Below are 14424 nucleotides of genomic sequence, written 5' to 3'. Positions count from 1 at the left end.
GAAGCCCACGGGGATAGGCTTATTTGGGACTCGTGTTGTCTGGTATGACCTTCCTGTATAGCGGATCATACACTCGTCCATAGCGATATTTGTGCCTGGCTTGAGGAATTTAGTTGACGCGTATTGTAGGTGCCGAGACCACTCGTCAACGGCGGCAAAGACCTTCGTAAGGCCAGCTTTGGTAGCCTCTTTGGCGAGGCTGAGGGGTTGAAGAGCCGAAGGTGCCGATGAATTAGTTGAAAGCGGTTAAAAGTTATGACTTTGAGGATTGAATGGTCGGAACCTTGGTGCCCTAGCCGGGAAGTCTTCCAATGGTCTCAGATTGTGATTTCCTTATGAATTCCTATATGAATTAGAAGCGCAAGCCATAGATATACCTCTGGCACGGTGGTTGGCTTCTAACTGCGAATTTAAGCCCGTGGCTTCTAGCTGCGACTGCGAAGTAAATGATTAACCCATTCATTCGTATATTTAACCCATTTTGTAACTAGGAAATAAGGCATAAAGTGATGGAAGAGGTTAAGAGGCTGCTGGGGCAGCTCTTTGACCTCGAGGTCGCGATCGGGCACCATCACCGGGAGGAAATTGGTGCCGCAGCTAGGGACCGGGTTGAAGATAGGTCGGCAGGTGAAATCGGCTGGCTGCTCGCGGCGGCTATTCTCTTCTGTAATTATAATACTTGGATTAGAGGCACTTAGTGCTTGACTAGGGATTGATTGAGAGCTCATGAGTATCTTTAAAAATATTTATATAGTGTTTTAGGTGGAAATAATTAATGGAGCACTATGTGGTACCCCTCTCGTACCTACGTCATGACTAAGGTCATGTGGGTCAAGTAACCTCACGAAGCCTTAACGCACTCAAGGAGATTAGATGCGATTTGAGACCTACTTCTCGATTCTCCCATTCTAACAGGCAAGATTAGCAGGGTTGGAACAAGCTTTTCCACATTGCGATTGGGACGAACCACGAACCTATTTCCACCGTAAGTAATACGGTAATAAAGCGCCAACCTAGATACTTCACGATTTGTGTTCAAGTTATTCATTCGGGTTGTCGTGATAGAGTGATACGTTGGTCAATTACCGTGAGAGGCCATTTCGTAGAATTGTAGGGTAGGCAGGTACCCGCCTCCGCCGTGCCTAATCAGAGTTATCGGCGGTATCGACACTGTACAAGCTTCCTGGAGCTGGGCTGCCATCTTTTTTTTTCCAGCCTCAGATGCGAAACATCTTGATCTGCAGTTGACCAGTTTCAACCAGGCTCCAGCCCATCATTCCCATTGTACAAGATCCGGGCAAAAGTGTCAACGCTTCAGCTCACTGGAGTTGATTGGCCCCTGCTCTGTTTCTAATTCGCAGTTTCTTTGCGCCTACCTTATACTGTTCTCTATTCTTTCCAAGCTGCGACTCGCGCCGTCCTTCAATCATCCGCAACCATGTTCGAAAACACCTGCACGCTGCCCCTGACAGCCGATGTCTTCGCTACGGCCCTTCACCCTACCGAGCCGTTGCTCACCGTTGGTCTCTCCAGCGGACATGTCGAGACCTTTCGATTGCCTCCCGGCACCGGCTCTGACGAGAGCGCCGACGGAGACACCAGTGTCCTTAGTGATGGAAAGAGCATGATCGACTCTGTCTGGCGCACGCGAAGGCACAAGGGCAGCTGCAGGTCTCTTGTCTATGCCCATGACGGCTCAGGTAAGCACCGTTGAAGCCTCATTTGCGCTTCAGGCCAATACTGACAGGACAAAGCTGTTTACTCGGCCGGAACCGACTCGCTTGTCAAACATTTCGAACCAACCACCGGCCAGGTCATTTCCAAGTTCGCAATCCCGAGTACAACATCGATGCCCGATGCGCCCACCCTGCTCCACGTCCTGAACCCTCAGAGTCTCCTTCTTGCGACTGATTCGGGCGCTTTACACATCATTGACCTTCGCGACGGCGCTCCTGGCAAGAAGCCTGCCCAAACCCACTTCCCCCACGCCGACTACGTCTCCTCGATCACACCTCTGCCGCCTACCAAGGAGAGCACTAGCGGATTTCCTAAGCAATGGGTCAGCACTGGTGGTACGACCCTGGCTGTCACAGATGTCAGGAGAGGAGTGCTCGTGCGCAGCGAGGATCAAGAAGACGAGCTGCTAACCTCGTGCTTCGTCCCCGGTATGGGTCCCAAGGGACACCGTGACAATGGCATATTGGCCATTGGCTCCGGATCCGGCGTCCTGACACTCTGGGACAAGGGCGCATGGGATGATCAACAGGAGCGCATCATTGTCGACGGCGGTAAGAAGAGCGGAGGTGAAAGCATCGACGCCTTGGTGCTGGTGCCCCAAGAAATGGGGCTCGGAAAGAAGGTCGTCTGTGGCGTCGGTGATGGAAGCCTTCGTGTCGTCGACCTGGTCCGCCGTGAAGTCGATGTCTCGGCCAACCTGCGCCACGATCATATGGAGAGCGTTGTGTCTCTGGGTTTCGATTCGGAGAACCGGCTTATTAGCGCTGGAGGCAAGACTGTCAAGTTGTGGGAGGAGCTCTCGGAGCTACAAGGCGGCAACGATAGCGACAATGACGATGACGATGACGATGACAGCGACGACAGCGACGATGAGGAACTGAACCCTGGCAAGCGAGCCGCGGATAGTGACAGCGACGAGGACAGCGACGACGAGCGTGTCGCCGAGATGAAGCGACGGGCAAAGCGACGCAAGGAGGTGCAGAGCAGCAAGCTGGGACCGATGGGAGCCCACGGCATCATGGGCTTTGATGGTCTGGATTAAGAAGGGGAGGCGTACGTGGATGATATTTTTGATGGAGGACAACTCATGTTGTGATACCCTGTGAACATGGCTCTGGAAAGGAAAGGAAAAACGGTTATAAACATGGATAGCAAACCGAGATAGTTGCTAGCCAGCATGTCGTATCGGGTGGCATTGGTAATTCACACATGCAATCAGAGATGAGAAACAGAGTCGGGCAATTATAAGTTGGCAAGGAGCCTTATTGATAACACTAGCAGTAGAAGCTAGCTATCCGGCGATTCAAAGAAGTCCGTCCTAGGAGACGGACATCCAACGACCCGTGTGCATTTGGTGGTCTTCCGAAACGAAGGCATCACAAAGTGAAATAACCAAGAGCCCCTCCATCGAGTCGAAACAAAACACGCCTCGGCCGATACTACACGGCCTTTGAGTGTGAAGTCTGGGGCCCAGCGGCCCCGTGATAGTTTGAAGCCTGGCAGGCTCCAATGATGAGTCTCTTCCAACCCCGAGTCTTGACTCGAGGTGTGAGATGGTCTCTTGTTTAGGTTGAGCAGAGGGGGCCATGGCTCCTGCTCTTGAAACATAAGGTTTCAGAGACTCAAATGGTGGCGTCATCCGCAGAACTGCTCAAGTCTTGAGCATCCTTTGGGACGACCGTTAGTCGCCATCTTGTAGAAGCGTCAGGTCTCGGGTTCCGTAGAGCGCTTGCACACTCGCCGGGCCGGACACTGGCTTCTCGGGCTCGTATGGCATGCCCGACGGTGTTTGGGGGCGGTAGGTAGTGGTCGCATGTCGTGTATGTCGCATAAATTCATCTCAAGTCCGAGAAATCGGCGCCATCGGGGGTACAGTATGAGAATCGGAGCCTCAGGTGCTCCTCGCAATATACAAGACTGGAGGTACTGAGTCTAAGGAGATGGGAAATCTGAGTAGGGAACCCTGTGGCCCTAGACACCTGGAAGATTGATGTAGCTCCAACAGGCGTCTTCTGACTTGGGGTGCGGTTCGGCTCGGTCCTCCATGATGTCCTCGTCGCTTGGAGCAGAGAACCGGGTTGATGAGCTCGTGGTGAGGTCGTCGTCGTAGATGATGACAGCAGGGAGTGTTTTGGACTCTCGAGCGATCTCCCTCGCTGCCCTTGAATTGCTTCCTTCACTGCCACCGCGCTCGCGGGGCACTGGGGTGCTGCTTTCGGGAATCATTTCGCTGCTGCTGAAGGTTGTCGGGATGCAAATGTGCGGGATCCCCTTGCGTAAACTCACAGCCCGGGCCAGAGTCACAGCCGAACCACTGCCGACACTAATAACACAGTCTCGGCCGGAGATTCGAGTAGGTACAGTGATGACGGCGGAGCTGAGGATGCGAGTGTCGAGATTGGGAATGATGGCCTGGATCTTCCGAGCGATCTTTAATCGAGAAGGGCTCGAAACGATGAGCGGCGACGACAGGCGCAAACTTGCCAGCTCAACGGGCAGCAAGTTGATGGCCTTGGGGCCGACGACGACACGGGGAGACGGGCTGTGGGCCGGACGGCGGGATCGCAGACGAGGAGTTGCGGCGGGAGAAGCGGCGGGCGAGGACCGAGGAGTGACGAGCGTGGAGGCCTTGACAGCGAGGGCGTTGAGCAGCTTGGCGCGGATTGCGATGAGGTCCGGATCAGTGGCTTTCTGGGGTGGTAGCCTCTGTATGGTGCTGCCAGAGCGGATCATCAAGGCGGGCGGACGCTTGTCGTCCGACGAAGCGGAAGCGACGTTTATCTGAATATTGAGACTTTGGGCGCGCACGACATCAATGCAAATATCGACGAGAGAAAACTTTGTTGGATTGATGGTGATGAAGTTGACGAACAAATAAGATTGTAAGATGTAAGGGGCATGTAAGGCGTAGAGTGCTATGGCGCGAGGGGAGAGAATATGGGTAGATGAACGTGACCTGGAAGCGAAATATTGCTACTGCTAGCAGCAACCGAAACGCGCGTGCCATTGTCCATGGGAGCATTTTGTTGTGTTATTCGCCACAATATTAAAACGCCACCCCTTGCTCTAACGTAAAGCACGCAAAGGCACTCCCGGGATGAGAAGCTACCCGTTGGGCTTAGGGAGTCAAACAGCGGAGCAGTGTCACCGTGGAACAAATGAAACCAATCTCTTGCGTTGTTACTGCACAGTAGAGGAAGTCCACTGGATCCAACTTGCTTTTCGGTCCCTGCATCAAGGACAAAAAAAACCTGCAAGACCCTGAAAAAATGACGAAAGAGAGGGGGTCTGGAGGGCCACGGTATAGACCCGTTGATGTCAAAAAGACGTCAAAGGGAAGTGCGGTGGGGAGCTTTGGACCCTGGAGGGACCGCCGTTGAGGGGTGAGGAGGCTTTCCGTCCCGTCGGCTGTCTTGGCCGGAGTCGTGGCTTCGGGGATGCAAGGTGTTAGTGTCGGGGATGCGGATCCCCCTGTTAGCTTCCATCGGAGCCGGACCCGTCAACTATGATTGGCTGTTGTTGCCCAGAAAGGCTTGACTGCCATCCCTTGCTTAACAGGCTTGGGACAATTGGGCATCTCCATTGTCATAGTGGGATAACAAACTTATATGGAACTTACTGCAAGATCAGATAGTACCCTAGCTGGGCCCTGGTCTGGACAGTAACGCTTTGAGCAGTCAGGATAATGGCTACCTGATAACTCACTCCTCTTGGGGACATCATTGATACCAACAACGAAGAAGGGTTGAGTCAGAAAAAGGAAGAAATGAGAAAAATGACTGAAATGGATAGTAGGGGAAGGCCTGGGAAAGATGAACTTGCGATGCGGAGAAGTCGCCGAGGCCGGATACCATCATTTATACGTCTCTACTCCGTAACGCTGATCGTTTGCCCTCTCTGTACTGTACTATCCCATCAGTGGTCTTAAGGCTCCAAGCCGTACCTCACCCCACATTGAACACGTGATAGCCTTAGTACAAGCGGGGTACGAAAAGTTAGCTCAATGAAGCTATCACAGCCAAAACACCATAGAAATCATTTTCAAGTCAACGATGAATTCTCTATTAATTCCACAAGAGGCACAGGCCCTCAATGCCTATGATGACAAGAGCTTTATTAAGGAAGATCATAGCCACCAAATGCACCCTAATGACCCCACCCGGGTGCCTGTTTTTCCGGCCGAAAAGGACCGCGGCACCAACTTTGAACCTTTCCCTGTAGAAACACGCACATTTCACATCAGCACACCGCCGCCAACGCCGCTGCAGCTATTCCAGCTTTTCCTTCCTATTTCCCTTGTTGAGAGATGGGTCCAATACACTCAAAGCTGGCTCTCGTGGCTCAAGGAAAATAACGTTGTTGATAGCTGGAAACACCCGATGACGAAGAACGCAAGGCTACGAGCTTGGCAAGGGACCTCTGTTGCAGAAGTATATTTATGGCTTGGAGTGCTAATTTATATGGGTATACATAAGGAAAGGACCATTCAAAGCCACTGGGGTACTCCAAAGCCGGGGGAACAACGCCCTTTACACTCCATCATCAAGTTCATGCCCTATTGGAAGTTTCATATCCTTCACCGCCATCTTCGCCCCTTTGACTACACCAAAATCGACGAGACTGCGCCTCTTCCGAAGGTATTCCAAGCTTGTGATGAGTGGTCTGATCATATACAGGCTGCGTCGGCGGAGATCTTCATCCCGGGCTCTCATCTCGCCGTAGATGAGTGTATGATCCGCTATACGGGCAGGTCTAATGATACAACAGTCGTCAAGGGCAAGCCTATTCCTCGAGGCTTCAAGATCTGGGTTATCGCACAACATGGCTTCTTTATCCACTGGTTCTGGCACATCACGGGCGCACAATACGGCGCCGTTGGTGTTGAGCTTCCTCCTGCAAAGCGCCGCTGCACCCGCCGCACGAAGGGAGACACCACAGACGAGCTTATCCCGTTGAATTCGACCCAAAGTGTCGTCGTGGCCCTAGCAAATACACTGCCAAAAGCGACATATCACGTCTTCGTTGATAACCTCTTCTCGTCGGCAGATCTCTTCCGCAGCCTCCGCATGCATGGCCACGGAGCCACAGGCACGGCTCGAGCTAACAGCGGCATCAACGAGGAGCTTGTTCACGATCTCAGAGGCGATAAAAGGCTAGGTACTAGCTACGACTTTAACCAGGTTAAGGTGATCCCTACGGCTGACAATCAGGTATCACGCTAAGACGCTTTCACATATAAATCTCTTACTAATTTGTCTTCTCTTCATCTCACAAGGTCAACCAAGTCGCTTGGAAGGATAACCGCCTCGTCTTGTTCTTTACGACCGTTTTTTCCGGCGAGGAGCGCGTTGAACGCCGCAGAAAGAAGCCCTCCTCCAAGAAGCCCGAGGCCCGTCAGATCCGCCGCTTCTTTGGCGATGAAGCTATTAAGGATATCTCTATCCCTACTGTTGCCGCCGAGTATAATGATGAGATGAATCACGTTGATCGGGGCGATCAATTGAGGTCATATTATGCGTATGATCATCCCTTGCGCCGCGGCCCTTGGCAGGCTCTTTGCTGGACCTTCTTGCTTGACGTTGCACTCGTCAATAGCTACGTTATTCAGTTACGGGGTCCTGAGCCAAGTTGGAAGCGATTCACAACTCAGAAAGAGTGGCGAGAATGCATTTACAACGAGTTATTTAACACCTACGCCCAGAAAAGCCAGTCGCGGCAACGTTACAGAGCAGGCGACGAGAGTGACCTTCAAAGCCCTAATTTACAGCGTGTTCACATCAATCGAGAGGTCAATCATGTCTATCGCAAGGTAAACTCAGCCTGCCTTGCTTGTAAGGGCTTTCGGCAGGGGCAGATAAGGTCAAAAGGTGAGAAAACAAGTCCCTTCCAGGAGCTCAGCAGTAACTGCCAAAGCCGGAAGCAGACTAGGTACGGCTGCCGCTTGTGCAATGTCGCGATTTGTAACAGCCAATATTGTTGGGACTTCTATCACCATGTAATTTAGGTGTGGCATTAAGTACCTTTCATTTGATGCATTTTAATTGGCCCCAACCCCTCGTCGTGACCTGGTTGCAGTCTTGTGGGCACTGAGGAGATGCAGCAGCTGACGCTGTCGAGTGGGCAACCCGGACCAAAAATCGCGGAGGCGGGCTTTTCGGGAGGGGAGGGGGGTTGCATCGCTTGTGGCTTGGGAGATCTGGGGAAGCCACAGCATGAGGCTTCACGATTCATGTCGAGCACGTACGTAATACCATTTTTTTTATCTTTTTGATCTCGTTACAAACAATTTCGCGGAGATCAAACCCACCTTATTTCCATCTCGTCGCTCGATTCCGGGGCGACTGTGTGCTGCAGTATCGCAGAACGCATCAATTATTCCGGGCAAGGTTAACTGTCACGTAGGCACCTTCCGTAAACGACAGCAGCATCCTCGCCAATCTCATAACATGGCGAGACTGGATATCTTACGGCAATCTCGTTTTCTCCTTTCTTTTTTCTCTGTATAGATCTCAACCATCCATCCATCCGTCCGTCCGTCAACTATTTCCCTTTTCTGCCTACGAATGAGTTGCGTGGCAAGCTCTTCTCACGGTCATCGCCGTTCGTCGACTTCGGGGTTGTCCCTTTATGTTTAAAATCTCGATGCCATCGACGCTTGCGCTACCGCCCGACTCCGTCCTCTGGTATCCCAATCACCTCTGCTATCGCAGCGGATGCGGCCGAAACCCGGGGTCTCGCACTCGCCCTATCTTATCTGATAGCGCTACTCCTTCTTGGATGCCCAGAGCTAAGCAGTGGCCGCGGGCAGCAACGTGCCTCGGTGAACTCTGCCTGGAGCCAAGAACTGCCTCCACCTGCAAGATAAACAGAAGCAAGTTGGATGGCCACAGCGATGAAATCCATGTCCTTGGTGCCACAACCTCCGCGATGGCGCCCCCTTCCCCGGCCATGCTTGATCTAGCGCGCGGGCTGGAGGACCGAAGCGAAGCCCTCACATGCATTACCCTTCCAATCGAGCTCTGTTTGTCATCGCCACCTTTTCTTGACAGCGATTAGGCGAGGCATCCTAATCTGTGGCGAAGAGTTTACCCCGGACGATGGACTGATGCACCCGTCGATTCGGTCCCAGCCCAATGGTTGCTCCAGGCCATCCTCCTTATCCCCCACGCCGTCGGCGGATTTCGACATGCTCCCCGCCTTCGGTGATAACGAGCTGAAAATTTTTGGCATCCTAGATGTAGCTCAGGGTTACACCTTCACCAAAAGTTACTGCGCGCAGGCAAGCTCACCAGGGACACAAGAGATGATCTGCCCTGACCGTCCCTGTCGTTCGATGTCATCCTATACCGAAGATGGCCTCAGGGACCCGCATACGCCCACTCGAAGCCCCATCCCTGGCCATTCACCGAGCTGAAGGAGGCTGATAAGCTATCTCTGGAACAAAGCTGTCAGTGCTGAGACCTTGAACTATCTGCGCCAAAGTTGGCCGCCGGCTCCGAAAGGCTCCAGCACCACGCGACAACGGCCCCATCCGAACGCTGTTCTGACTCTGGGCCGATTTGCGCAGAGTCGGTTGGCGTTTTATACTTTAACTCGTCCATGTCCAGCCGATTTACAACTTTTGTTTTGACAATTCAGACATCATCTCGTCTTCGGCTCATCCAATTGCCTACCAATTGGTCTCCCATTTTGCTCTAGGCTGTTCATGCACAAGAGTCGATCGACGCTGAACCCCTGTCTAGTGTCGACTCCTTCAACGATCGTCGTCTAAGGCCATATTTATCAAGTCGAAGCGAGCCATCATCGACCCATCTCTCTTTCTCCTCCTTTCAACACCACAAAAATGGATGAAGATCAAGGTCCGCGGTCCATCGTGCCCGAGCAAGCACCCAGAAAGTCGATTGGCCAACGTCTCAATGGCCTCAGGAAAGCATTCACCACCAGGCATGGCCTCATTGGCGACTACAACTATGGCTTCCTCTTTCGACCAAACCTGCCCTTCATGAAGAAGAGCACTAACGCGAGCCCCTTCTTTGGCGTCAACGACAAGATGCCAGTTCTCTTGGGTCTTCTCCTGGGTTTTCAGCATGCACTGGCCATGTTGGCTGGTGTTATTACTCCTCCCATGATCATCAGCAGCAGCGCCAATCTGCTACCTGATCAGAAGCAGTACCTTGTGTCGACCGCTTTGATCGTCTCAGGTATCTTTTCTGCTGTTCAGATCACTCGTTTCAAGATCTGGGGCACCCCGTATGCGCATCCTTCCAACAGTGTCCTGATTCTTCGACTGACTTGGATCTCTTTTTAGGTACTTCATCGGCACCGGTCTGCTTTCCGTCGTCGGTGTCTCTTTCAGTGTCATTCCCGTTGCCCAAGGCAGTCTCACTCAGATGTACGCCAACGGTTACTGCCCTTCCGACTCTGACGGCAATCCCCTCCCTTGTCCAAAGGGCTACGGAGCCATCATCGGCACATCTGCAGTGTGTGCTCTTCTGAACATCTTGATCTCATTCATTCCCGCCAAGTTCTTGCTGCGGGTGCTTCCCCCGATTGTCACTGGCCCCACGGTCATGCTCATTGGTATCAAGCTCATCAAGTCTGGTTTCTCTAACTGGATGGGCGGCAGCGGAGTCTGCATGACGGCTACCGAGGGACTGTTTGCTATGTGCCCGGATATCAACGCACCTCACCCTCTCCCCTGGGGATCTGCAGAGTTCCTGGGCTTGGGTTTCTCCGTCTTCCTGACTATTATCCTGTGCGAACGATTCGGTTCTCCTATCATGAAGTCCACCTCGGTGGTTATCGGATTGTTGACGGGTTGCATTATTGCTGCTGCTTGCGGTTACTTTGATCGATCCGGCATTGACGCTGCCCCTGTGGCCTCCTTCGCCTGGGTTCACACATTCCCGCTCTCCGTTTACGGTCCTCTCGTCCTCCCTCTCATGGCCGTTTATCTCGTCTGCGCTACCGAAGCGATCGGCGATATTACAGCCACCTGCGATGTCTCGAGACTCGAAGTTACCGGAAAGACGTACGAATCGCGTATCCAGGGCGGTATCCTCTCGGACGGTCTTGCTGGTTGTATCGGCTCTCTCATGACCATGACTCCCATGTCCGTCTTCGCCCAGAACAACGGTGTTATCGTCCTTACCCGCTGCGCTAACCGCAAGGCTGGTCTTGCTTGCGCCATGTTCCTCATCATCATGGGTGTCTTTGCCAAGTTCGCCGCCTCTCTTATCGCCATCCCCTCCGCTGTCCTCGGTGGCATGACTACCTTCCTCTTTAGCGCCGTCGCCGTCTCGGGCATGTCTATCATCACCCGTGGCGTGCCCTTTACCCGTCGCAACCGCTTCATCCTTACCGCTGGCTTCGCTCTGGGTTTTGGAGCTACTCTTGTCCCCAACTACTTTGACAAGATCTTTACCTACAAGGGCGACAACCGCTCGCTTCAGGGATTTTTGGATGCCATCACTCTCATCATGGAGACTGGTTTCGCCGTTGCTGCCATCATTTGCGTGATCCTCAACCTTGCCCTGCCTGAAGAGATGGAAGACGACATTGATGCGGGACGCTCGTCTACGAACATTGCTATTCATGAGGAGGCCCAGCCTGATAAGACCACCACTGAGCTGAGCAGAGAGCATAGCATCGAGCAGCAGAAACAGGGCTGATGACCACTTTACGATCGTTACGTTCTTGAAAAGGAGTTGGAGGATATTCAAACACACTGGCTTTCTACACACACACATATACCCGTACCTTTAATAAACGCCATTTAGGCTTGAACTGGACTCAACATGACCTGTGAAGTTGACGACCGATCCAACATATGCGAGACACAGACGGCATGCATCTCGAACCCCTCTTTCTGCCTTGCCGCAGCTCCGATAGACGCCACAATCTCTCACCTGATGTACAAATCTCATCAACACAAGCGTGCGAATCAGTCCCCAGAACGATATCGCTTGGGACAAGGAAGCCCCCAGGTGTGATGTCGCGTGAGCAGCAGTCAGATCGCAAGCACAAGCCATCCAGATATCACAATCAACAGGTTTCAAAGATTCAAGCTAGCCCTAAATTACATCAAAGGGAGTGCCTCAGATATCATCAGATTTTTGCACGCCCTCACGCCATCCTCCCCTAGATAGAGACAAACGCCGATACTCCTCTGCTCCGACCCAGCCAGATAACTCCTTCAACGCTGATGCAGCCCATACCATGCATCTCACAGACAAAATCTCATCAGCTCATACCTCCGTAGACGACATGTTGTCGACCCTCGTTCTTCTCCTTGTGGAACTTGTTGACGTCTCTCCTATGAAACTCCTGTACTTGTCCCCATTGCCCACGGTGACCTTCTTGGATACATTTCTGCAGCTCTCCTTGCTTCTTGATCTTGCAACGACACTTGTTCGGAGTTCCAACAAACTTCTCCCTCGCAGTGGAGTTGGGGAACTGAATGGACAGACGCTTGAGGTTCGGCCAGTTGACATCGTCGCTCGCTGCTACAGGGTTGTTGAGTGCCAGCCGGGCCATGTTCCAGTCCATCTCTCCATCAGACAGCGAGGGTTCATATCGTCGAGCCGCGAGATTGGCGTCACCCTTGCGCTTCTCGATGGGCGCCAAGGCACAGGCAGCTCCATCTTTGCCCGACTTGCGACAGTTGCAACGTTCCGGGTTCAAGTTTGTGTCTTCGTCAATCTGGACAGTCACAAAGGATAGCTTGCCAGTCTCAAAGCTTTGCGTGAACAGGACAAGCATCGGCTTCGGGGGTCGACGGCGCAGCAGCACTCCAGTGGTGTTAGCTCCTGTAGAGATGCTGATGCTGCGGCCGTCACTGTTAGACGAGTTGCTGTTGCTCGATATGCCGCTGGATACGCTAAAGGAGCGCCTGTTGTTCGTCCCGTTTGTACTGTTTGATGGTGTCCCAATTAAAGTGTTTGATCGACGAGGGGAAGGGGGCTGTCCGACTGGTTTGCGAGGTATTTGACGAGGTGGAGCTCCTCCAAAAGGAGACTGCCATTCTGGAGGCGACGACCGAATTGGCCCGGGTGAGGTCTGCCTTGGCAAGCCAAACGCGTCAGGGCTAGTCGCTTGTCGTTGATGGATTGTTGAGAGAGACGAAAAGCGACCGGAAGAAGTCCCATTGCCTCCGTTGAGAGGGCTGCTCCCTGACATTATTGTTGGAGATGATACTGGGAACCCGTTACCGTTGTTGCTAGGTGGCGAGTTGCTGCCGGTAAGCGTAGTCGAGATCGAGGCGATGGAGCCGCGGCCAGGGCGTTGAGGGACGGCAGAGCTGAAGGTAGCAATAGAGTTCTGTCGGCTGCCATTGGGACTTCTTGTGGTACTGGCTGCAGCATCACTATTGGTGACGAGCGATCCCTCAGTCTCCTTTGGAACCCAGAGCTGAATGGTGGCTTTCTCGATGAGTTTTTTGTCGCCAATGACAAACGCAACAACGACCCCGTGATATGTAGAAGTAGACCACACCTTGTATCCGGTGATGGCTTGTTGGAACTTGAGGATGTCGCTCATATCCATAAAGGTCATTCTTGCAAGCCTCTCGTCACGGCGGATAAGGAGCTCTTGTGGTATACCGGGGCCAGTTGGGAGGTCGGGCATGGCGTATTGGGGATTAACAACGGCCGAAGTAATATCGAAGTCGATGACTTCAGCTACTAAGTGTCAGTAATGAATCCATGGAGACTCAGAATCTCGCATACTCTGTTGTCTAGGCCGACCAGATGCTGTTTGCTCTGAGCCTGACATGATGATCCTGAATCGACGTCCGTCTGCACCAAGACGCCGGAGAAGCTTGGCCTTCTTTTCGACATTTGGGTGAGCACCCCTTAGAGGTCTACAGTCGGTTAGTTATGCATCCAACTCGAAGCTAACAGGGTCAACTTACACCTCGAGCAGTTCCTGCATCATCTCGTCTTGGGTCACCACATCGACCAGAGGAGTCGGGTCTTTCTCGGGCCAGATGATAAACATTTCGCGCCTCAGTATTGCGGTAGATAACTCTGGTTTAACAAGCTCGCGACCGAACCGACTGCACTCGAATGAAAGATCCTACTAGGGTTAGCAACAATCCCAAAAACCTGGCTCGGAGCTACTCACATCTTCAAGCTGTCGGGCATAGGAGGGCCAGTGCGAGATGTCCCGATCCGCCTCCTGGAGAGCCCGAGACCCTTGGATCCTTCTAAACAGCCATATGCACTTGAGGAGATTGATATATTGATCGATAGGCGGGACACGGTCCGTGACCAGCATGCCGGCTTGGAAGTTGACAGTGCTGCCTCTGAAGTTCATGATGAAGGCATCGGATAGCTCGCTTAGGTCGAAGTCGCTCTCGGTGCGATACTCTGAATGGCCAGTAAGGGCGGCAAATCGGAATTGCTCTGCCAGGTTCATAGGTACTTCCAGGAGGACCGTTGTGTGCTGCTCTCGCAATCTTAGGGCTTCATCTAGGTCAGGGATGAGAACTCCCATGAGTCTTTTGATATCATGATGAATGCCGTCGAGCCTGTAGGCGATGTCTGCGTGCATGTACTCAATGTCTTGTCGTACTCGATAGAGAAGATCGCTTCATGGTTGTCAGCCCAAATCCCTCAGCGACTACCCTACCGGTCATACTTACATCTCGAACGGTTTCAAAATATGGAGGACCTTGGAGTTGTGCAA

General features: G+C 52.7%; 5 protein-coding genes across 5 annotated transcripts; 3 read left to right on the top strand and 2 right to left on the bottom strand.

Annotated features, from left to right (window-relative positions):
* Positions 1–1438: 1438 nt before the first annotated feature.
* On the top strand, positions 1439–2779 carry LRP88_05835 (WD40-repeat-containing domain protein; the record flags this gene model as incomplete). The annotated part of the gene is made up of 2 exons (XM_083242380.1): positions 1439–1700; positions 1755–2779. The coding sequence occupies 2 exons, from the start codon at positions 1439–1441 to the stop codon at positions 2777–2779; spliced, it is 1287 nt and encodes a 428-aa protein (XP_083101316.1).
* A 929-nt stretch (positions 2780–3708) lies between these two features.
* On the bottom strand, positions 3709–4473 carry LRP88_05834 (uncharacterized protein; the record flags this gene model as incomplete). Its single annotated transcript, XM_083242379.1, has 1 exon — positions 3709–4473. One exon carries the CDS (start codon positions 4471–4473, stop codon positions 3709–3711), a length of 765 nt encoding a protein of 254 aa, XP_083101315.1.
* A 1814-nt stretch (positions 4474–6287) lies between these two features.
* Positions 6288–6959, top strand: LRP88_05833 (uncharacterized protein; the record flags this gene model as incomplete). The annotated part of the gene is made up of 1 exon (XM_083242378.1): positions 6288–6959. The coding sequence occupies one exon, from the start codon at positions 6288–6290 to the stop codon at positions 6957–6959; it is 672 nt and encodes a 223-aa protein (XP_083101314.1).
* A 2621-nt stretch (positions 6960–9580) lies between these two features.
* On the top strand, positions 9581–11408 carry LRP88_05832 (permease family-domain-containing protein; the record flags this gene model as incomplete). The annotated part of the gene is made up of 2 exons (XM_083242377.1): positions 9581–9993; positions 10046–11408. The coding sequence occupies 2 exons, from the start codon at positions 9581–9583 to the stop codon at positions 11406–11408; spliced, it is 1776 nt and encodes a 591-aa protein (XP_083101313.1).
* Positions 11409–11979: 571 nt separating this feature from the next.
* Positions 11980–14424, bottom strand: LRP88_05831 (uncharacterized protein; the record flags this gene model as incomplete). Its single annotated transcript, XM_083242376.1, has 6 exons — positions 11980–12628; positions 12941–13415; positions 13464–13597; positions 13649–13812; positions 13861–14326; positions 14381–14424. The coding sequence occupies 6 exons, from the start codon at positions 14422–14424 to the stop codon at positions 11980–11982; spliced, it is 1932 nt and encodes a 643-aa protein (XP_083101312.1).

This window comes from Fusarium phalaenopsidis, assembly GCF_050370095.1.
Source record: "Fusarium phalaenopsidis strain FUZ10S chromosome Unknown contig_32296, whole genome shotgun sequence".
Taxonomy (NCBI): Eukaryota; Fungi; Ascomycota; class Sordariomycetes; order Hypocreales; family Nectriaceae; genus Fusarium; species Fusarium phalaenopsidis.
The sequence above is the reverse complement of the archived record's forward strand: the minus strand, read 5'-3'. Positions and strand labels throughout refer to the sequence as shown.